Genomic DNA, 21995 nt, shown 5'->3' with positions numbered 1-21995 from the left:
CAGGCGTGTGCCCTGACTGGGAATCGAACCTGCGATGCTTTGGTTCGCAGCCTGCACTCAATCCACTGAGCTACACCAGCCAGGGGCTTTTTAACTCTTTAAATAACAAAGACATGCTAGAACTTTGAGTGGCTGAAATGTATATGAAGTACAGTGAGAAGCAAAAGGAACTCGGGCTCTCATCACAGCTGTAGGAGAGCCCTGTGCATGCCTCCCTGCTCACAGCTTCCTGCCTCCCCACCTGCCTGACTTCGGGCTGATCACATCTCACGTCTCCGTCCATCTGTGTGTATGAGTTTTTATAGCTTTATCCAGCTGTGTAAGCATGGGGCGATTTGCTACTATGAGAGGAAGGCTCCCAGGAGAAGATGCGCTGCACAGAGACTGGCCATAGTCTGGCTTCAGCTACCCTGAGACTTCACAACCGCCTCCTCTGGCGAAGCCACTGGGTAGGCTTCTGACCAGGTCCTTGGAAACACAGGACTGCCACAGCGAGGCATCTTGCAAGACTAATCTGGCACAGGTACTGGACTACTGGCAGGAACATGGCTGGGGCAGGAGGCTGCTTTGTGCTTTCTGCTTCTAGTCTCATCAGGACTGACCTCAGAGGATTCGGGCAGCGGGGCGAGGAGGAGGAGCACAAACTTCATCTGCATGTGGCAAAGACAGGCTGGGTACAGATGAGAATCTGGGACAGGCTCACACAGGCATTCTGACCTCGGGTTATAAAGAGGGTACAATCCGAAAGCTGACCCATTCCCCAAGTTCCCTGGCTGAACGGTGCCCCTGGCTTGTGCTGCGGATGGTCTGCTCTGCCGGCTCTGCTCTCTGCTCAGGCCTTGCTGGTCCATGCAGCTTCCAGGGGTTCCCAGTCAGGCTTTCTGGTTGAGAGGGGCCAGGAGCTCCATCCAGCAGTGAACAAGGCTGTGACTCAGCTCCCCGACCTGGGTCAGGGCAGACCAGCGTCTACAGCTGGCACAGCTCTTTGTTTGAAGACCTGGATCAGGCAGACCTGCACCCCACTGAGTTCCTTGGTCACTGTGTCACTGCCTTGGCTCTGCAGATGAGCAAAGCCGCTGCGATGGCTAGGACTACTACTCTGGGACTACTACTCTGGGACTACTACTCAGGCGCTGCAGGTAGGAACCTGCTCTGCCAAGATCCCCGCGTGGTTGTTCCGAGCCCCACCCCCCTTCCATCACAATCAGATTCCCAGTGCTCAAGCCCCACGGTTCCCCTGCAGTCCCTATGGGACAAGACCGGGATGGGGATCCCATGGAGTGACCCACAATGCTGGGAGAGCAAGATATCCGCCCCGACTCTCTTTCCCCACTGGAAGAGCTGCAGGTTCGGGGGAACCTCCCAGCGTGGCGCCACACCGCCCGGGGGCAGGGCAGTGTGGCCAGTGCACCACTGCTCCTCTCGTCCTGTGCGTGTGACGTTCTGGTCTCTGCGGTGCAGGGGGTGCCTCAGCCTCACCCCTGTGTCCTGGAATTCTCTCAGCGGCGCCTTGTCCACGTTTGACAAGAAGAGCTGTTCGTTCTTCTTAGGGGGAGCAAAGTCAGGAGGGACTTATGTCATCGTCTTGGTGACCCCACTCCCCTCTGTCGTCTCTATAAGGACATTACTGTCCTGTAAGGACACTAATATTATTGGATGGAGGCTGTACCCTGTGACCTCACTTAACTGCCTCCAAGAAGGCCCTGTCTCCAAATGCAGTCAAGGCGGGCCCTGGCTGGTGGAGCTCAGTGGACTGAGTGCTGGCCAGTGAGCCATATATAGTCACGCTGGTGTGTGGGGGGGCTTCAGTATTTGAACTGGGGGGTGGGGGGACATGTTCACTCCCTAGCAAGGGAGCTTACTGATTTTTGTAGCGTGGTGGCCGTCGGGGTTGTTTCTTCAGAATCTCGTATATGACAGTATCCTGGGGTCCCTTCCCCAGCGCCGGTTAGATTCTGCCTGCACTCCTGCTGGGAGGGGTCTAGCTGCCAGCATCCTGAGAACGGATTGGGGTTGGGGGGACGATTCCGTGTCAGCACTCACTTCATCATCCCGTCCGAGTGGTGTTGCCTGACCATCAACTTCGTCTAGCGATCTCTGAGACAGAGGTCCTGCGTGACCGTCTTCAGAGGACAGACCTCCGGACCACAGCTCGGGTGGGAAGGGGGCATCCATCTGCTTCGTGGAAGTGGGGGGGGTTGTGGGGGCCCAGCTGCCGCCACACGACTCCCACCAGCCCCCTCGCTTGGGTGGCGTCCCTGCCCTCCGGTGTGCCACAGTGTCGGTTGCAGGGGCTTTAAAGTTTCTATGTGGTGAGTGGTGTCGGGTGCGCCTGTCCCCCCGCCCAGTCACCGCCCAGCTGCCACTGGCCATCTGTGTGTAGCTTCTGAAATATTACCGCCTTTGTCCTTTAGTCTCTTCTTTTGTTCTTGTGGGTTTACGGTTTTTTTAAATCCCTGTTTGTCTTGTGAGAACTTTGGGTGGGGGCAAAACTGGGTGCGTATTCAATCCTGTTATTTGAACCCTGCTCTCATTCTTTTCCATAGCAGTAACTCATGGGATTTTGCCATGTGTAATGTGCACTTTCCCCGTATTTTTGAGGGAAATGAGGATGCACATTATAAATGAGTATAATGATTACATTCCATGGACATAATCATCCCGTGTATAATGAGCACAAAACACAGGTGCACACTGTACATGGCAAAATGCAGTCATTGTAGTTCGCTGAAGAGATGGACTACTTGCTGCTGGCTCTTTCTTTCCTTGTTGTTCTTATTCTTGAGTCCTTTAGTCGGATGTATCTTCTGGCTGTATGTTTTCACTAGGTCGTTTTTCAAGGAAGAGCTCATTGGCGGTTGTGCCAGGAAGTGGCTTAAGGATGGTCGGGTGGAGTGCGAACAGCACCTGTTAGGCAGATGTAGCCTCAGGAAAAAACCTTTTTCCAATTCCATTACTAGCCCGAGACCCTTTGTTTTAGAAATTCTAGAGCCACCGTTGCCCACAGCCTTGCAGCTTTGTGAGTTTGTGAATGTCAATTTGTTGCCTTTATGCTCAGTCCTTCACTCCCTAGCTGTGGACTTAATTTGCTTACCTGCTTTGAGCCCTGGTTTCTCGTTTGTGAAGTGGAGATCGTGTGTAATTCCTGCCTCCGAGGACGGTCGTGAGGGCAGTACTGGGCCCATTTGCTCAACAGTTACTGTTTCCCTTTCTTTCTCGCTTCCCGCAGTGTTTCCTTCCTTTCCCTTTCTTCAGGAAGGCGTAAACGATCCTTTGCCTGCTGTCCCAACACCCCGATCACACAGGGGTCCAAGACCCGAGCTCCTGCAAAGCGAGGCAGGGGCAGAAGCAAGCCTCAGACCCAGGCAGTCGACCGTCAGGCCTGCTCTGGCCGGAGGGGTGCACGTGCTGAGCCCTTCCCCAGGGCACTGGTGGAGATGGGCGACACTGTCACCTTTCTGGCACTCACGTTCACTAACCTGCCAGACTAGCTCAGCCCTGCGGCCATAACCTCCTCTGCAGGCTTTAGCTGGCAGGGGACTCTGCCTCGAAGTGGTAACTTCTATCAGGGGAGAAAACATAAGACACAGCCACCTCTAACCTCAATAAAAGCATGTTCACGCTCCAGTGCCTCTCAGTGAACTGGCAGCTCGACATTGTGTTTGTTGGGACTTGTTCGCTATCAAGTGTGCTGCTGCCTTCTTCCCGAGAAAGGCTGAGCCACCAGACAGGTCCACCCCTCCCCCGCCTCCTGCAAGGTGGGTTGTGAATGAAGGACTGAAAGATGTGGAGGCAGAAGAACTAAAGGGAGGGACGCCAGGAAGCCTGCTGCGGATGAATGAAGGCCTGTGCAGACACAAATTTAGAGCAAATCTGAGCATCGAGTCAATAGCGTGTGCAGCCTTGATGCTTAGCACGTGATTCTCACTATCGTGACAGTAAGAATATAAAGGAACATAAGATATGGAAGACCTGAAATGAACTGTGGTATCTGCAGACAATGGAATGTTAGTCATTAAAAAGGACAAAGTAGAGCACATGCATTGACATGAGGTATTCTCATTACATTTTGTCAAAGTGACAAAGCAACACGCAGTGTAACTGATCTAGTAAAACCGACCGTGTGTGTGTGTGTGTGTGTGTGTGCGCGCTTGGGGAGAGGCGGATGGAGGGGCGTTTGTCACACAGTTGTCCCTGAGGGTGGGATTTCAGGTTACATTGTGCTTTTCTGTTTTATTTCAATAGTGAGCACAGCAAGTTTTCAGAAAAGCCGTTTTCATTTACACAGAAAGAGCAGACTCTCTTTGCTTTGCATCCTCTCTTGACGAACCCATTCATGTCCACCACCTGCAGTTGTGAAAACCGAGATAATAGGACTTTCCCCACAGGTTGGCTGCTGTGAGGAAGAAACAATACGAAAGCACAGACTTGTCACTCAATACCTGTCAGGGCCCTCTTTAAACACACGCTGACTGGAAACGTTTTCCTCCTCAAAAGAAGGCACTGTGAGGCCGGGTGGGGTGAGAAAGCCCCTGCCCCCCGCTCAGGCGTGACTCTGCAGTGACTCCGCAGCCCGTTCAGTAGCCGAGAGCAGCGCTGCCGGGCTGGGCCGCTCCAGGGTCACTGTTCCTGTCCCAGTGCGTGCGACCCACAGACACCTTCGAGCCGGCCAGTGTGGTGGCCTTGTCTGACTTCAGGCTGGGTCCTCGCTTATTGGGAGACCAGTGCCTAGCTTTAGAACTGCAGTGAGGATGACACAGGTCAAGAAGGGGAGGGCTCCGACACTGAGGGCAGCATGCAGTGGGACTTAGTACAGCGGACAATGGAGGGTAGCTTCTTCCCCGGAGGAGGAGGGGTTTCCCAGGTGGACGAGGAGGCCCTTCCAGGCAGGTGACGACACAGAGGTAGGGGTCGACACTGCACGTTTGGATGTGGACAAGCAGCTGCTTTGCTACTTTTCACAGGCATGTACTTGATTACTTGTCTGTTAAAATCAGTGTCTTTAAAAAGCCTGTAAACTTAGGTTTTGGAGCCTCCTTCACAAGGGTATTGCTGGCATCCACAGCTCTAACGTACAGAAATGTGGCACTGCCCGCTCCACCCCCCCGCCCCCAGGGTCCCCTAGACACGGCTGCAGCGCACACGGGCGAGGGCGGCAGTCCACACCGACACCGGACAGCTTTCTGGGAAGCCCCCAGAATCACAGGGGTATTTAAAGATGCTTTTTGCTGCTGCACATTCTCAAGTGAGTCTCTTGCCCTTCAATGCATAAGCCTGGACTTATGCATTGGAACCCTAGACTTACGTGAGTGAAATAGAAGGACCAGCTAGACTAGGATGGAAGAAAAGGGCTCAGAGCACCAGATACCATTCTTCTGACATTGGCTTCCAGCAAAATTTGGATTCCAGCAGAAGAAAATCAGATTCCACTGCCAATAGATAAGAAACTTGGTTACAATGGGCCAAATACTGCCCTCGTCAGGTATCAGTAACAGCTAGCGCTTCTAGTGCGTCTTCCGTGCCACGGGTCCTGTTCTCGGAATGTCACGTACAGGCGCTCATTCAGTCCTCACAACCGCGGCAGGAGGGAGGTTTCCAGCCTACAGACGGCGAACCTGCCGAGACCCAGAGGCAGGGAATTTGCTTGTCTGAGGGCGCACACTTCTCGGAAGCCACTTCAGCAGAGTAACAACTGTTTGTATAGAAAGTGTCATGGTTGATGATGTGGTGTCTCTGAGATGTGACCCGTCCGAGCCTTGCACTCTACCCTGAGAGACGGTGCAGCACATGCAGCTATGGCTCGGGGAGCTGTCCCCGGAGCTGAGTTAATAGAGGGCCCGGGTGTGCGGAGCCTGGGTCATGAGGTGTTTCGTCAGCTCAGGGCTCTGAGTTCTTTACGGACAGCTGTTTGTTTTCAGTGAAATGATAATCTTTAAAAACTTTGGGAATGAAAATTTATGATTTGAAAGATGTTTTCAGAGAACAGGCTTCGGTTGGAAAAGTAGTACATTTCAGTACTGAGTCAGTGAAAATTTTTCCCTTTAATAAAAGGGGTTCGTTCATTCCACTTGAGAAACAGCTTTATCCTTTCACTGGGTGATAGTGTATTTTAAAATCTCCTTTTCTTATTCAAATAGATTTCCATCTGCTTTTTATATAGCTTGATTTTTTTTTTAATACTCTTCAGGTGATTTCAAAGAACTTGAACTAAGCAGAGCTATTTGGATTTGAGGTGGTTGCTAACATGTCGTCCAACACGACTCAGAACCACAGCTGCAGCCTCAAAGGTTCCATGCAGAGGCCGGCAGAGTCGCACCTAACTGGCCTTTCTTAGGAGGCAGCCTGTTGTACCAGGAGCACATGCCCCTGGGAGGCCAGGCCGGCCAGGCCATGAAGTGCTGCGTCCCTGGAATGCCAGGAAAAGACCTTGGCAGTCAGGACAGAAGCTGGAGCTTCTAGTGACAAAGGCTGTGGGAGCTCCACCCCCCATGAGGCTGTGATGATTCTGAGTCTTTGAACAAGGCCGGGAGACTCACTCCCAGGATGGCTGGAAAGGGGGTACTCTCCTGGGCCCTGAGGCGAAAATCCAGATGAAACAGTGACACTAGTAGCCATGAGCAATGGGCATGTTCCTAGACAACTTAAAATCTTGCTTTAAATTGTTATTTTAAAATAAGCCTTACACACGAGTCTTGTTTTCCCAAGGACTCGCCTGCACTGCACACATTTGGACGAGTTTGGGTGAACAGCATGGAGGAGACACTGGGGCCCAGAGACCCGTGCAGGGCGTCCCGGTCACGTCACTTGAGGGGCCGGCCTGGGCCAGCCTGCTCCCCACGCCAGCTCTAGTCACACGTGGTCCCGGCCATCACAGTGCATGCTTTTAGTGTAATGGTTTCATTTTTAAACAGAAAACACACACACACACGTGAGAAATAGCTCAGTCCCCTAAATGACATGCGTGGAAAGTCTCTGTGGCTCCACAGAGGGCCCCCCGAGAAAGGCAGTGCCAGGTGCCTCGTGGCAGGTGAAGGGAGTGGCGGGCAGCAGTGAGCGGGGCCGCAGACTGGGAACGCGAACCTGGAGACCCTCGGGCAACGTCGCTGCACCTACAGGGGGAGGAAATGCCTTCCGTGGTTCTTTGTATGTCGAAGATTTTATTTTTTGTATCTTTTAGGGGAAATAATTCCACTTAATAAACGCTTGTAAGATGCCACAGAAGCTGGGGCACAGGGCTAAGCCATGCTCTTAAGAACTGACCTCTCCAGGCTGAGTCTTCTTAGTAGGCTATTTGGAATTTACAGAGAGACAGGTTCTCTAAGCCAATCCTTTTCTTATTTTGGGCCCGTGTTGCATTTTTTTCCCATATATGAATTGAATGTTTCTCCATTTAAAACAACCCAAAATTCATCATTTTTAAAAAGATTTATTTATTTGTTTTTAGAGAGAAGGGAAGGGAGGGAGAAAGAGAGAGAGAGAGAGAAACAGCAATCAGTTGCCTGTCCTATGTGCCCTGACCTGGGACTGAACTGGCAACCTTTCGTGGGACAGCGCCCAGACAGCTGAGCCACCCACTCCAGTCAGACTCATCCTAAATTCATCCTAAAGAATTAAATGCAGGGAATGGTGCCTGTGGGGAGGAAACCTTGACTTACGGCCACACTCCGTAAGTCACAAGTGTGTCAGACTCCGCCTGCTGGGGACAGACAGGAGGGGACACCAAGCATTTCTCTGGGCGCAAGTGTCCACACGACTTTGTGGCAGTCAAGGGAGGAAGAAGTACAGATGAGAAATTGTGGAATTAAGGATGATTGTGACGGCCCATTGTGGATGGTAGATGAAAACATAAAAATTTCTAGATTTCCGCACATGAAAACAGAGGCTTTCAAGCTGGAAAGACAAACATACCTCAAGTTATCCCTCCCACCACACGATTACTGCAAACGTCAGCACAGAAACCAGAATAATTTGCATTAAAACAAAAGCTCATTTTCTTGTGCTGGAAGGCTTTGTATGTACTTTAAGTCCAGAGTTCAAATTCTGTCAGTTTTCATATGCTCACCCTGATTTTTTGTCCCTACACCATACAAGTAACTTACTCCTAACCTTGCCCCTCCAATAACAACACCTAGTTTATTTCAGGAATTATGGCATCTGGATGAGTTGACGAATTAACTTCTGTCAGTGTGTCTGAGTATGTCACTTGCTGACCTCACGCAGAATTTAGAAACTAGATACATGACTTAAGCTTTGCAAACTGAAGTGACTCCTCAAGAATGTGCCGAGGGTCGCACACCGCGCTTGGTCCCCAGATGCAGGTCCCGCACAGAGAGCAGGTTCCAGTCTCCACAGGTGCAGGGTGAGGGTGGAGCTTCTTGCCAAGGGGGCAGGGTAGGGCCGTTTGCTTTGTACAGCCTCTCTGTCGAGTAGTCAAGACATCCGGAATCTCTCCCGCCAGAGACACTGCACCAAGGAGGACTGTTGTGGCCATTATTTTAGCGTCTTTACCATGTACGGGCCTTGTAATCTGTAGCCGATCTTTCTGTAATAATTCCTGGTGCCAACCCCTGTGAAGAAGCAAAAATACAAAAGTAAGAAAAGAATCTCTACTAAGCGTAACTACAGGAACCCTCAAAATCCAGCAAACACTCCCCTCGTAGCCACGCTCATTCCCACTCTCGTCCACAACAGACCAAACTACATCTCAGACCGAATCTCGCTGTACTAAGTGTGGACCACGTCGATCATTTTGAATTCAGATGCTTCAACGTATGGAAACTGTATTTCCCAGCCTGCGCACGTACAGTCCTGTTGGCGGGGCTGCTTCCACTGGACTGGACGCGCTCGCTGCCTTCACTGAGAGGAAGCCCATCCGCACTCCGGGTCCCGGGGAGTCGGGGAGACGGGAGGCTCGGCAAACGGGGCCCGTGGAGCCGCCAGGAGCGGAGGTACGCTGCGCCCTGCGCTCACTGCCACAGTTGCTGCTCGTGAGCGGCAGTTTCAGCAAAGTATCATCAGTCCCATTAAATTAATGCTACTTAATTTTAATAGTTTTGTTTGTTTTGATTGGTAGATTTATTTTGATACATGGTCAATGTACATACCAAGAGTTTTTACCACTTTTATGTTTGCAAACATTTAAGGAACATTAGCTGATTTAAGGCAGTCCAGAATACAGCACAATCACACAGAAGCAGCTGAGCTCCCCGGAGGACAGAGCACGGCTCACCCGGCAGGACCCACCGGGGTGGTCAGGAGAGTGGGCGCTCGGCCAGTGAGATAAGGCCCGGACCTGCCAAGTTGCATGTCTGTGGGGCGGGCCGATCAGCTACTCTCCCCAACCTCCATTTTACTGCCTGTATAAGTACCCGTGTTTAAGGATGCTGAGTATTAAAGGGGGAGTCCGAGAAGCGTGATTAGTCCAGAGTCCGGAGAGGCCGGTTCCTCAGAAACACGGGCTGTTATTGAGCTGGTTTCCAATACTATTCCCAACTTCATCATTTGCTACGATCTCCCCTTAAACACTACGCTTCAGGCTCGGTAAATTTTTAGTTTTTCTAAGTTCCTGTGTGTGTATGTGTGTGTGTGGCAAGAGCTTCCAGGTCTTTGCTCATGTGGGTCCCTCTAGCAAGTTAACTGAAACCGAGGAGGGGGCTGTGGGAGCCTGCAGTGTAGAGCCCGTTGGTTAGAAGCACAGGTAACAGCCTGCATTTGTGACTGGACTCCGAAGGGGAAGCAGTCTCGTGGGACTGAACCCTGAGCCCGCGGGATCGGACACTACCTCCCTGGAGACAGTGTCGGAACTGAGCTGAGCTGCAGGACACCCAGCTGGTGCTGCAGAGCTGCCCGATGTGTGGAAGACCTGCACGGTTGCGTCGGTAGATCACAGGACTCTGAGAGGAGCGTGTGTGCTGTAAGTGAAGACCACAGAGGTTGTCTTTACAGTGCTTTGCCCCCCACAGCAAACCGTGATCGCTGGTCTGCCTCCACCTAGGATGAGCTCTATTTATCTTGTTCACCACCTTGTACTGCCAGTGATCAGTATTGTGCGTGAAATCAAATAATTGCTAGCTCTCTCATGCCTAGCCTAATTCTTTAGCCTAAACGTTTGCTCTTTAGGAACAGGATTTCCCATCATGTTTTGTTTCCTGCTCCCTTCGATGGAGCTAAGAAAACCACATCCTGCGCTAACAGATCACGGGAGAATCTCCCTTTTAATCCAAGGACTGCAGATACTCACCCCGCACAATACCACCTTGTCTTTGCATCTGTCACTACTTCTGTTCGACACTGTGGCTTGGGACAGAGCAAGGGGAAGACAAAAACACGAAGAATAACAGGCCAGGCAGCAGCTTAGACCCGCTGAGTGCAGGAAGACATCTGAAAGCCCTCCGAGGGGCACACTTTATCGTTTGTACTATATCCTGAGGTTCTGTATCTGCAGGCACATCCTTCGACCCAGCAATTACACCCCCAAGTGAAGAGAGAAGTGAAATCTTACATCCATTCTTACAAATGACTTGTTATTCATAAAATCCTAAACAGGAAATAACCTAAATATCTATCAATAGTAGAACAGATAAACTGTGTCATTTTCACAGAATGGAATCAATGAAACACTACAGCCATCTGCAACAACATGGATGAATCGCACATGTAATTTTGCATGAAAGGAACTAGATATAAAAGATTCCATCAACACAGAGGTCAGACACAGGCAAAACTAGTTTTACGGCGGCAGAAGGTGGAGTAGTGGTTACACTGGGGAGAGGATTCGGACTGAGTAAGGGAACAGACACACGCAAAAATGAATCCAGTGGCACTTTACTACGAGTACGTCGTATCTCAATAGAAAACCTCACATTCATCTAACAGATGTTTCCATGTGCTCTGAGAGCTCAACCTGCCCGACACACTCAGTGAAAAAGGGCAGAAGGAGCAGACAGACAGGCAGGTGGTTAAGAAACCGCTGTCAGAATGACCACTACACCATACGGGTGCCTCTGGAGTCATTCAACGCAGTGCTTTGTCTCTCTAGGGTCCTACTTGCAGAAACTATTTTTCTACCTCCTTTTCCCCCACTTTAAATTCCACGCTCAAACCGAACTATGCGGCATGACAGCCCTCGGCGGAGACGTAGGTACTTCAGTGTGAAAACCCGACTCTTCTGCGTCCCTGGTTACACATGGAGACTATTAGCACGGGCAGGCGAACCTGAGGATTTCGATCAAAGGAGAGACGGACTGACTGGTGACTGAAAGAGATCAGTGTGACTGGGGCTCTGAGAACAGAGTGGGAGCTCCAGGAGGTCAGGGCTTCTGTCTGTTGTATTCACTGCAGAGCTGCCAGTGCCCGGAGACATGCCTGGCACGTATTCAAGAACTCAGATTATTTTTTCAATGGATGAGCAGGTGATCAAGGGCAGAAACAGGGAGACCAGGTAAGAAGCTACTGGGATAATCAAGGGAGCTACGGTGATGTCGCAAAGTCATGGCAGTGAAAAGTGGATGGTGTCTGGAAATGTTTTTAAGGCCGAGTTAAAAGGATTTGTTGATGTATACATGCTGTGACATAAAGAGAGGGGCACCGATGATGCAAAGGTTTTTGGCCTGAGGAAAGGAAGGGTCCTGGGAAAAGGACTGGCCACCGACGGAGACGGGGAGTCAGCGAGAAGAAGGGATGGAGGGGACGTCAGGGGCTCGGTTCCGGCCACGCTGCTGACGAACCGGCTGTCAGATGTCCACAAGGAGATGCCGAGTGACATGTGGCTCTGACAGCCCTTCTTGGTCTTAAGAGACACAGGGAAGATGGTCTCTTTACATGGGCATTGTCTTGGAAAGTAATTTCTGCTGGGGCAGGTGTCTCGGAAGGGGAGCTGGGCGGGGATGAAGCGTTTGTGAGGAGGACGGCAGAGCAGCAGAAGACGACGGCGCGGTCCCTTCTGAGTGCCACTGACCCATGGACTTCCTCAGCCCTGACGCTGCTCTGCCTCGGGAGCTGCTATGAAGTAATACACTTTCCATCTGGTTTACGCCATTCTGTTTTTGGAAGTTTTTTTGTGCTGTGGTAAAACAGATACAATTTACAGTTTTCACCATTTTCAAGTGCACAGTTGAGGGGCGTGACGTACATTTACACTGTTGTCACCACTACCTGTCTCGGAACTCTTCGTCGGTAAAACGGGAACGCCACCCTCCAGTCCTTCCCAGGCCCTGGCAGCCACGTTCTACTTCCTGTCCCTGTGGGTCTGGTTCCTCCAGGAACCTCTGTCAAGTGCACTTGAACAGTAGTTGCCCTTTTGTGACTGGTTTGTTTCACTTGGCATCTTCAAGGTTCCTGCGTGTTGAGTTGAAGCCATTTTGCATTTCCCGTCACTTCCCGGAAGTACTGTGACTGGCAGGTGAGCGGGAGGACAGCGAGTGATAAACCCATGAGACCGAGCCACCACAGAAATCACAGCTCAGAGTGGTGACCTGACTGTGCTACCCTCCTACTGGACCTGCTAACGGTGTGTCCCAGGACGAAGCTCACATTCCTCGGCCCGATGCACAAACTCTTTCTGCCCAGTCTGGGTCACTCCTGCTTCAGGTCCTGCCACAGCACAGCCCGCTGCTCACCGTCCGGGATTACCCAGCCAGGCACCGTTTCCCCAACCCACCGTGCGGGCTCTCCTGCTGCCCGTCAGCAGCTCCCCTCCCGAGTGTGCCCCCACTCATCAGCTAGGACACCACGCCCCCATCCTCCCAGACGCCTCTGCACAGACTTCACCTATCCACAGGGAAACTGGGATTCATAATCCCCTCCCTCAGTGCTGGCCATTCTATTGTTTTGGTGATCATGCCGTGCTTTATTTTACTTGTCTGCCTGCATCCCCTCTTAGAATGTAAGTTCTCTGAAGTCAATGATGTCTATCATTAGGGCTCAGCACAGTGTCTGGCATGTAACAGGCAATAAATGCTTGCAGATTTATTGCACAGGTGTACCATGTTTACTGTGCTTTGCTTTACTGCTTCACTCTGTTGCACTTCAGAGACTGTATTTTCATCGACACTGAGGCAAGACCCTCCACCAGCAAAAAGGTTATGCCTTGCTGAAGGCTAAGATAAATTAACACAATTAAAATGTCCTACAGGGCAACTACTGTAGATTGCCCAAAGCAATCTACAGAGTCAATTCAATGCCTATAAAAATACTAATGGACTTTTTCACAAATCCTAAAATTTACATGGAACCACAAAAGACCCCAAATAGCCAAAGCAATTTAGAAAAAGAAAAACAAAGTTGGAGGCATCAAGCTACCTGATACCAGACTATACTACAAGACTATAGCAATCAAAACAGCATGGTGCTGGCATAAAAACAGACATATAAACCAATGGAACAGAAGAGAGAGACCATAAATAAATCTAAGCCTATATGGTGACTTAATCTATGACAAATAAGGCAACACTATACAATGTGTAAAGACAGTCTCAGTAAATAGTGTTAGGGAAAGTGGAGAGACACATGCAAAAGAATAAACTGGACCACTTTCTTACACCACACACAAGAATAAACTCAAAATGGATTAAAGACTTAAATCTAAGACCCAAAATCATAAAAATCCTAGGAAAAAACAGGCAGTAAATTCTTTGACATTGCTGTTAGTAATATTGTTTTCTTGGGCAAGGGAAACAAAGGGGACTACATCAAGTTACAGGGCTTTTGCACAGTAAAGAAAACCATCAACAAAATGAAAAGACAACCTACTGAATAGGAGAAGATATTTGCCAATGTTACATCTGGTAAGAGGTTAACATCCAAAATATAGAAAGAACTCATACAACTTAACACAACCCCCCCACAACCCACAAACTGACTAAAAAATGAGCAGAGAACCTCAACACTTTTCTCCCAAGAGGACATACAGATGGCCAATAGACATGAAAAGATGTTCAACGTCACTAATCACCAGGGAAATACAAATTAAAACCACAATGAGACACCACCTGTCGGAATGGCTACCATCAATAATCAGCAAGCGCTGGAGAGGACATGGAGAAAAGCAAACCCTCGTGCACTGCTGGTGGGACTGTAAAGCGGAGCGGCCACTGTGGAAATCAGTATGGAGGTGCCCCCCAATTAAAAACAGAACTACCATATGATCCAGCAGTCCCACTTCTGGGTGTTTGTGTGAAGGAATTCAAAACACTATTTCAAAAAAGTAGGCAACCCCCTGTTCACTGCAGCATTATTTACAATAGCCAAGATGGGGAAGCAACCCAAGTATCCAGAGTAGTTAAACGGGATGGGGTGCATCTGTACAATGGACTACTACTCAGCTACAAAAAAGAAAGAAATCTCGCCATCTGTGACAACCTGCATGGACCTGGAGGGAATTATGCTAAATGAAATAAGTCAAACAGAGAAAGACAAATACCATATTTCGCTTTTATGTGAAATTTGAAAAATCAAATAAATGAACCAACAAAACAGAAACACACTCACAGATACAGAGAACAAACTGATGGGTGCCAGATGGGAAGACGTGAAAAAGGTAAGATGGGAAGATGGGTGAAAAAGGTAACGGGATTAAGAAGTGCAAACTGTCAGTTACACTGTCAAGTACAGCCAAGGGAATACACTCAGTCGGTAATACTGTAATAACTATGTCAGCTGTTAGATGGTTATTAGATTTATCAGGGTGGTCATTTTGTAAGTTGTATAAATGTCTAGTTACTATTGTACACCTAAAACTAATATAGTATCTCCACTGTAATTTAAATTTTTTTCTTTTAAAGATTTTATTTTTAGAGAGACAGGAAGGGAGGGAGAACGAGAGGGAGAGAGAAATGGATTTGTGAGTGATACATCGACTGGTTGCCTCTCACATGCCCCTAACTGGAGACCTGGCCTGCAACCCAGGTATGTGCCCCGCCTGGGAATTGAACCGGTGACCCTTTGGTTTATAGGCTGGTGCTCAATCCACTGAGCCACACCAGCCAGGGTAATTTTTCTTAACTAAAAAAAAAAAAAAAATACAGTTGACCCCTGAACAGCTAGGTTTCCCCTTGTACAAGTGGACCTGCACAATTGAATCCCGCATTGTCCCAGGGTCAACTGTAGTGTGGACATGCAACTGTGGAAGGCTAACTTGGTTACGTTCGGATTTTTGAATGTGTAGGTGGTCAGCACCCCTAACACCCACATTGCTCAAGGGTCAACAATATTTCCCAAAACATGCCACAGCCCACATGTGCCCACCGTAAACAGCAGCAGCGTGAGAGAGATGCAGTTCCTGTGTCTAACACAGGACCAGACAGCTGTTGGATAACCACAGAGTTCAGTGACCAGCAGTGCCCTGATCTGCTGAGCTTGCCGGCTAAAAGAGCATCTCTGTTCCTCAGCATTCCTTGGTAACGAGCCCAGTCGAGCAGCCAGGTGCCCCGGGCTCTCTACTGCTGCCTCACATGGGGTGGGCCCGGGCACCAGCACCTGGTGCGGGGGCACTCAGGCTTCCGGAGGGGAAGGCACAACGCTGGAGCTTGCTCGAGTCCTTGCTCTTTCCAGTAGCACACCATGGCGCTCTGATGGAACGTCTATTTCTGGACCCTCTGGGAAGCTCTCTAAGTGTTCTGAGGAAAGAAGTCTGACCTTTAGCCAGTCTGAACTCCAACCTCTTTTTACTTAAAAACCCTCATTTGTTTTCTTTGTGCCTCTTGCTTCTTGAAAAAAGGATTTCCCCCCAATTTCTGGCTAAAGTATCAGTGTGTCAGCCAGCTTGGAAGGGAACACACCAGCACCCGGGCTGGATGAAGACCACACTGAAACTCTCCCCACGGTTAGGAGGGCTCCCAGACAGCCCTTGTCGCAGTAACTTTCCTTTTGTTTGCCAGCCAAGAAAAGGCAATTACATTTCACGGCTGACGTCAGCCAACCTCCAGCACTGACGTGGGCAGGCTGTCTCACGAGCCTCAGCGAACGCTGCTCCTGCCCTTGAGGAGAGTTACTCATCCCCCACCTGAGGGCCTGGCCTGAGTGTTGTTCTGCTAATCCCCGGGCTGGGGAGTGAGTAGGAGTGAACCTATCCCAGTATGTGCAGCGATCCTCAGGGTGCTCCAGCAGCACAGTCGGGCAGTCGCCAGAGCCCTAAGGACGGGAGGTGGGGGCACAGTCCCAACACTTGCTTTATTTTATCCCCCAATGACTTAACCCACTAGAATTTACCTGTATCGCGGGGCCTTATTTCTGTCCTTAGAGACAGGATAAGTACTTTTATCTTCACCACTTTACCAGCTGTGCTGATGATAAAATGAGGTAAGGTGAAAAAGAATACCTAGAAATGTGCTTAGAGTGAAATTCTGAGATTTGGCTTTAGTGACCAGTGCTGGACACAGGTATTTATCTTCCTGGCCTCCACCTCAGGACAAGCATATCTTTTTGGGAGAAGAAAAGAAAACTTCTGTGAATGTATAAACTCTAGATATTAAAATGACAGGTGACACCCCAGCTGCAGAGACCTCGGACAGAATGCAGCCCCTGGCAGAGTGCTAAATGAAAGGACACCGTCTGCTCAGCAGTGGGGGAGAGGAGCAGAGAGCCGGTCGGGGCTGGACGGAGAGCCTCCTTTGGGTTTCCGCGGCTGGCTGCCACAGCTGCCTCCCAGGACCTTGCAAACAGGGGCTCGTCCTTTCTCTAATCCCTCTTCCGCACCAAATGCCTTCAAGCCTCAAGCCCTTAGCTGTGGGAAAAATGATCTCTACGCTTTCTGATCCTGCTTCCCCCCTCACCACCCCGCCTCTCTCTTTTTAAATCCTCACCTGAAGATATCTTTATTGATTTTAGAGAGAGGGGGAGTGGGGGAGGTGGAGAGGGAAACATCAATCGGTTATCTCTGTAGGCACCCTGACCAGGGAGCAAACCCGCAACCCTTTGGTGTATGGGCTGATGCTCCGACCAACCATGCCACCACCTGGGGCCTGGGCCTGCTCCCGCTCTTTGAAAGATGTACACCATTTAGCTTAAGACACAGTTTTGTTTATTCTAAATACTGAGGAAGAAAGGCAACCACACAAAATGCACATGCCAGTTGCCTCTTAAGAAGCTTAATCAAAGATGAAAATGGAACAAACCTGGCTATTTACTTAAATTCTGTTCTGATTAGAACACAAAGGGAGGAGAAGGCAGAAGGCGTAAGCTAGTTATGTGGTACCCGAACTGGCTGCAAAACAACTCGGAGCCTCTCCACGTCACTATAAGCCCTTTCTTTCCAAGGGGATAAATCCAACAGAGTGGAGGCTCAGACACTGAAAGTAAATGCATTTTTCCTTTTAACATAAAGTCAGGAGCAGGAAATGAGCCAAAACCCAAAGTGGCTTGTATTCTAACTCCATTTAAAAACAAACAAATGGAGCAACAACCTTACAGTTGTTTATACTGAAGTGTAATATAAAGCTAGAGGAGGAACACACTTTTTCAGTACTTAAACACTCATTGTAAGGCATTGTAAGCTAGGTGCTCGACATGTACCAACTTAATTTAAAACCTAACACGGCTGGAATTATTCTTCCAGGAGAAACCTGAGTTTCAGAAAGGGCTGTCACTCAAGTTCACACAGCCAGAACGTAGCACTGGAACGCAGCGGCAGCCTACCGCTGTGGCTCACAGGGCACCTCTGGTGAGCTGTGGTGCCCGTGTCACGGCGGTGCCGGACGCCGCTTCCCCCATGCTGGCCTTACACACCGAGTCTGCTATGGGAACGGCACGTGCTTTTCTATTACAGCACAGAGAGGACATCCGACTTACCTAGATCCCTGTACCTCCCACACAGGGGACCAGTTTTCCAGTGCCCTTTGCTGGACGCACCACCAGATGGGACAAACTCGACAACTGTACTTCCACCGCAGTGAGAGGGTTCCTGGGAAACGGGAGCAAGGCACACCAAGGGGCTGATGGCTCAAGCAGGCAGTGAGACACTTTGTCAACAGACAGTTTTACAGACGTGAGAACAACTGGGGAGGAAGCTTTTCAGTAACGACTCGGTAACGCATGGCCATCCTTGTTAAAAGAAGATAAAGACAGTATAAAGTTTTGAGGGAAAAAGCAGTAAAGATGGAATAATGATGGGAGCTAGACCCTACCTGAAGGGCATACAAATCAGGAACATTTAAGCTCACAGAAAAGAAGGCACTGAAAGTGAAGACAGACTCGGAGCTCTTCACTCAGTGAGAACCTCCTTCAAGAATGAAGCAAAATAAGGACACTTCATACAACCAATACTGGAATTGTTGTTACCAGCAGATTATCACTAAAATAAATTCTCCAGGCACAAAGAAAACAATATTTGCAAATTACCCAAAAAGTCATCAGTAGTAAAACATATTTTATTCAGGATCACTTAATATCCACATCATAGAATCATACGTACATAAGTGAAAATAAACTAACTTAGCAAGGCTGCAAAAACTGAAAAGCAAAGAGAGTGGGAAGTACACCAGTAAAGCTAAATGAACACAGACTGTATATAACAATAGTAACAATGCCTTGTGGATTTTTGAAAATATATCACACACAGAAACCTCAGAAAAGAGGATAGCTAAATGGTCAATAAATGTATGAAAAGACAGTCAACTTCATTAGTCATCAGGGAACGTAAACTAGAACTACAAAGAAAAACCACTACACACTCGTCACAGTGAACTGAGAATCTCACACAGTCCTGGTGGGAATGAGAACTGAGAGCACTTCAGACAAGAACTTTGCAGACGGTTACAGCTGAACATTCATACTCCCTGCAATCCAGCGATGCCAGCCTTGGTACATAGTCTGGAAGTGTGTGTTTATGGGTCCCAAGACACGTATACAAGAATATTCCTAAGTCCAAACTGGAAGCTACCCAAACATCCAGCAAGAGTAAAACAGATCTGCTGTGAGGTATCTGCACAACAGAACCCTACTTATCAGTGAAAATGAATGAGCGTAGCCACACACAATGGGATCCTCACAATATCACATAAAAGTAGCCAGAACAGTAGCAAAAAATACTCTAAAAGGGATCCGAACAAAACTATATACCTAAGGGATTCACAACTAGGTAGTGAAATACAAAGGAAAACATGGAAGGAAACACCAAAACCATTAGGCTCCTGGGGGTGGGGGTGGGGCGGGGGGCGGGGACCATGATTGGGAGGAGTCAGTTGCTGATTACATTCTTGACCTTGTTTAACTGCTGATGAACTTTCCTATCTATTTGTCAACTTCTGAAAATGAAAAAGAGAAAAGGTTTAATTAATTCTAACTCTGTGAATGCCTGTACAAATGGAGAGATAATTCTCCATGCACATGGAAATCCAAGCAAAACTGGGTTCAGTGATTTCAGCCCCACAAAGAGAAAGAGTATGACATCACTAATGTGTTTTAATAGGGAAGGAAATACTGAAGAAAACTTATGTGATCAAGTATTTATTGAGTATGTACTAGGAGCCTAGATATTAAAAGTTTTATCTCCTGGAATTCTTCAAAAAAAAAAAAAATTCTAGGCTTATAAATTAGACATTTTCAAGTCTGAAGTAGGAAAATGAATTGAAATCTGGAGGCACATGTCTGTTATTTTTTTAAATTAAAAAAAGTTATTGATTTTATTGAGGTGACACTGGTTAATAACATTATGTAGGTTTCAGGTGTGCAATTCTATGGTCCATCTTCTGTGGACTGTAATGTGTGTTCATCAGCCAAAGTCACGTCTCTTCCCATCATCACTTATCCCCTTTCTCTCTCTGAGTTCTCCCCCCTTAATCCCTTCAGCTTTTTCACCCACACCCCAAAAGCCCCTCCCCTCTAAGAGCTGTCAGTCTGTTCCCTGTGTCTATACATCTGTTTCTATTTTGTTTATTTTGTTCATTAGAGATTCCACATGTAAGTGAAATCATGTGGTATTTGTCTTTCTGACTGGCTTATTTCACTTAGCATAATACTCTCCAGGTCCATTCAAGCTGTTGCAAAAGGTAAGATTTCTTTCTTTTTTTTACAGCCAAGTAGTATTCCATTGTGTGAATGTACTACACTTTTTTATCCACTCATCTACTGACATGCACTTGGGCTGCTTAAAAATATTGGCTATTATAAATAATGCTTCAATGATCATAGGGGTGCATATACATTCCTATTCTAAGACATGACCTTTGTTAGGACATTAAGTTGTCCTTCATAGCCAGTTATGTGTTATACTAAATTAAAACTGAGCCCACATCACATTCCTAAAGCTAAACTTGAAAAGAGAAAGAAAATATGCTAATTCTATCTTTTGAAATTATACCTGATTTTTCTGATTAGATGCAAAATTGAGATGATTTATGATTACTTAATAAAAAATCAGTGAAATAAAAACAAATGAAAGAAACTTTGTTTTAATTACTTCAGGTTTCAGTTAATCAACTATTTATTGAGTGCCTGATATATGCCTACCAGCATTAATTCAAGGCAAATGTATTCATTAGTTTAATTCATTTGCTACTGAAATGAGACTATACATCTCATTGATCTCTTAGTATGATAGCAATTTTTCACTCTTTGACAATGCACACTGATATGAGAGTTGGGCAAAAGCTTTTATTATGAACATTTAAAAATGAACCAATTAACTCAATGACCCTAAGTCTCTGAAAGAAATATTTTTTTCTTGAGCTATTAAAAAAACTTACAAGGTTACCCATACATAATCTCAGCTCTTCAAAGTAGTTGGTTATTGCAAATCACTATTACAACACATTAGTACATTATTCTCCATCACTTTGGAAGACACAGAGACTATCTCAGGAGAGGTATAAGGAGCAACCTGCTACCTAAAGGTTCCTCTATCCATTTTGAGGTAGTGTACTAAGATAATAAAGTGAAAATGAACCGAGAATAAAAGCAGGCAACTTACAAAGCAAGTATGGAGAGTCTAAACAGAAGCTGCTTTGGCAACTTACTGTGTGGATGTGGTGATGCTGACGGGCTGGCCTCTAGTTCTTAGGTCTCTCCCTCAGAGGGAGTCTGCCGGAGGAGGGCCCACACTCACCTCATTCAAAGCGGAGAGGCTGTTCCCACCGGTGTGGGATGTCTGCTGTCACAGATCTCTCTCACCACTTTGCTCATGTGCCGAACCATCAGTGTGCCACCTAAAGAGGGATCCCTTCTATCTGTGGTCTTTTTAAAAAAACAGACTTTAAGAGGGAAAATGGGGCATAGGTAATTCCAGAGACCATCCCTCCGCAGAAGCCACCATGAAGCTGGGAAGAGACCCCAGTCAGAACCAACCACTTTGGGACACTAGAATTGATGAAGCTCTCCCAGTAACCAGGGGCGAGTGCCTGATCTTTGGTGAGACAGCAGCGGGTGAGAGCCACCTAGCCCTCTTTCCTAGAGTGGCTGGCTGTAGCCCCCAAATCTTGGGCCTGTTCAGATGCTTGCCTTTGTTTTGTTCCCTCACTCCCCACTCTGCTGGCTTTCCCCAGAGTGTGTCTATTTTAAGACAGGAAAAGACATCATCCCTTCCCACTTCTCTTTTTAAAGATCCAGACACTTAAGGAAATCCCTGTCAGGTCACAGGCTGATTGCAGAGATAATAGAACAGAAACTTCAGTAGCCACATATAAAGAATATGCTCTGTAAAAGTCACTCTCCAAGCTGATGACTACAGTCCTCAAGAATAATCCCCGAGGAGGGGGAGAATCTTGACCTTTATAATACTCAAATGTGCAGTTCTCAAAAAAAAAAAAAAAAGTGTACAGAAAACAGAAAATAAGACTTCTTCACAGGAAATAAAGAATTGGAGAGAAACTATACTTGAGGAAGCTTAGACACTGGGATGATGAGGCAAAGTCAACTGTATGAAATGTGCTCAAGAGCTAAAGAAGACTGAACAAAGAACTAAGGAAACAAACAACGAATACAAAAATCAACAAGTGCAACTACAACAAACTAAAAAGCTTCTGTACAGCAAAAAAATAATCAACAAAGTATAAAGGCAACCTAGA

The 21995-nt window shown here is 47.8% G+C and overlaps 1 protein-coding gene across 1 annotated transcript in view; it reads right to left on the bottom strand.

The window, feature by feature from the left end:
- Positions 1 to 7442: 7442 nt before the first annotated feature.
- The window catches only part of ELP3 (elongator acetyltransferase complex subunit 3), an 88335-nt gene continuing 73782 nt past the window's right edge, over positions 7443 to 21995 (bottom strand). Inside the window, exon 15 of the mRNA XM_045831099.1 lies at positions 7443 to 8567. Within this exon, the coding sequence (XP_045687055.1) occupies positions 8491 to 8567 (77 nt within the window). The 3' untranslated portion in view covers positions 7443 to 8490. The remainder of the gene's footprint in view (positions 8568 to 21995) is intronic.

This window comes from Phyllostomus hastatus, unplaced genomic scaffold (genome assembly GCF_019186645.2).
Source record: "Phyllostomus hastatus isolate PE091 unplaced genomic scaffold, TTU_PhHast_1.1 phas_contig_159, whole genome shotgun sequence".
Classification (NCBI taxonomy): domain Eukaryota; kingdom Metazoa; phylum Chordata; class Mammalia; order Chiroptera; family Phyllostomidae; genus Phyllostomus; species Phyllostomus hastatus.
Note: the sequence above shows the minus strand (reverse complement) of the source record. Positions and strands in the feature narration are given on the sequence as shown.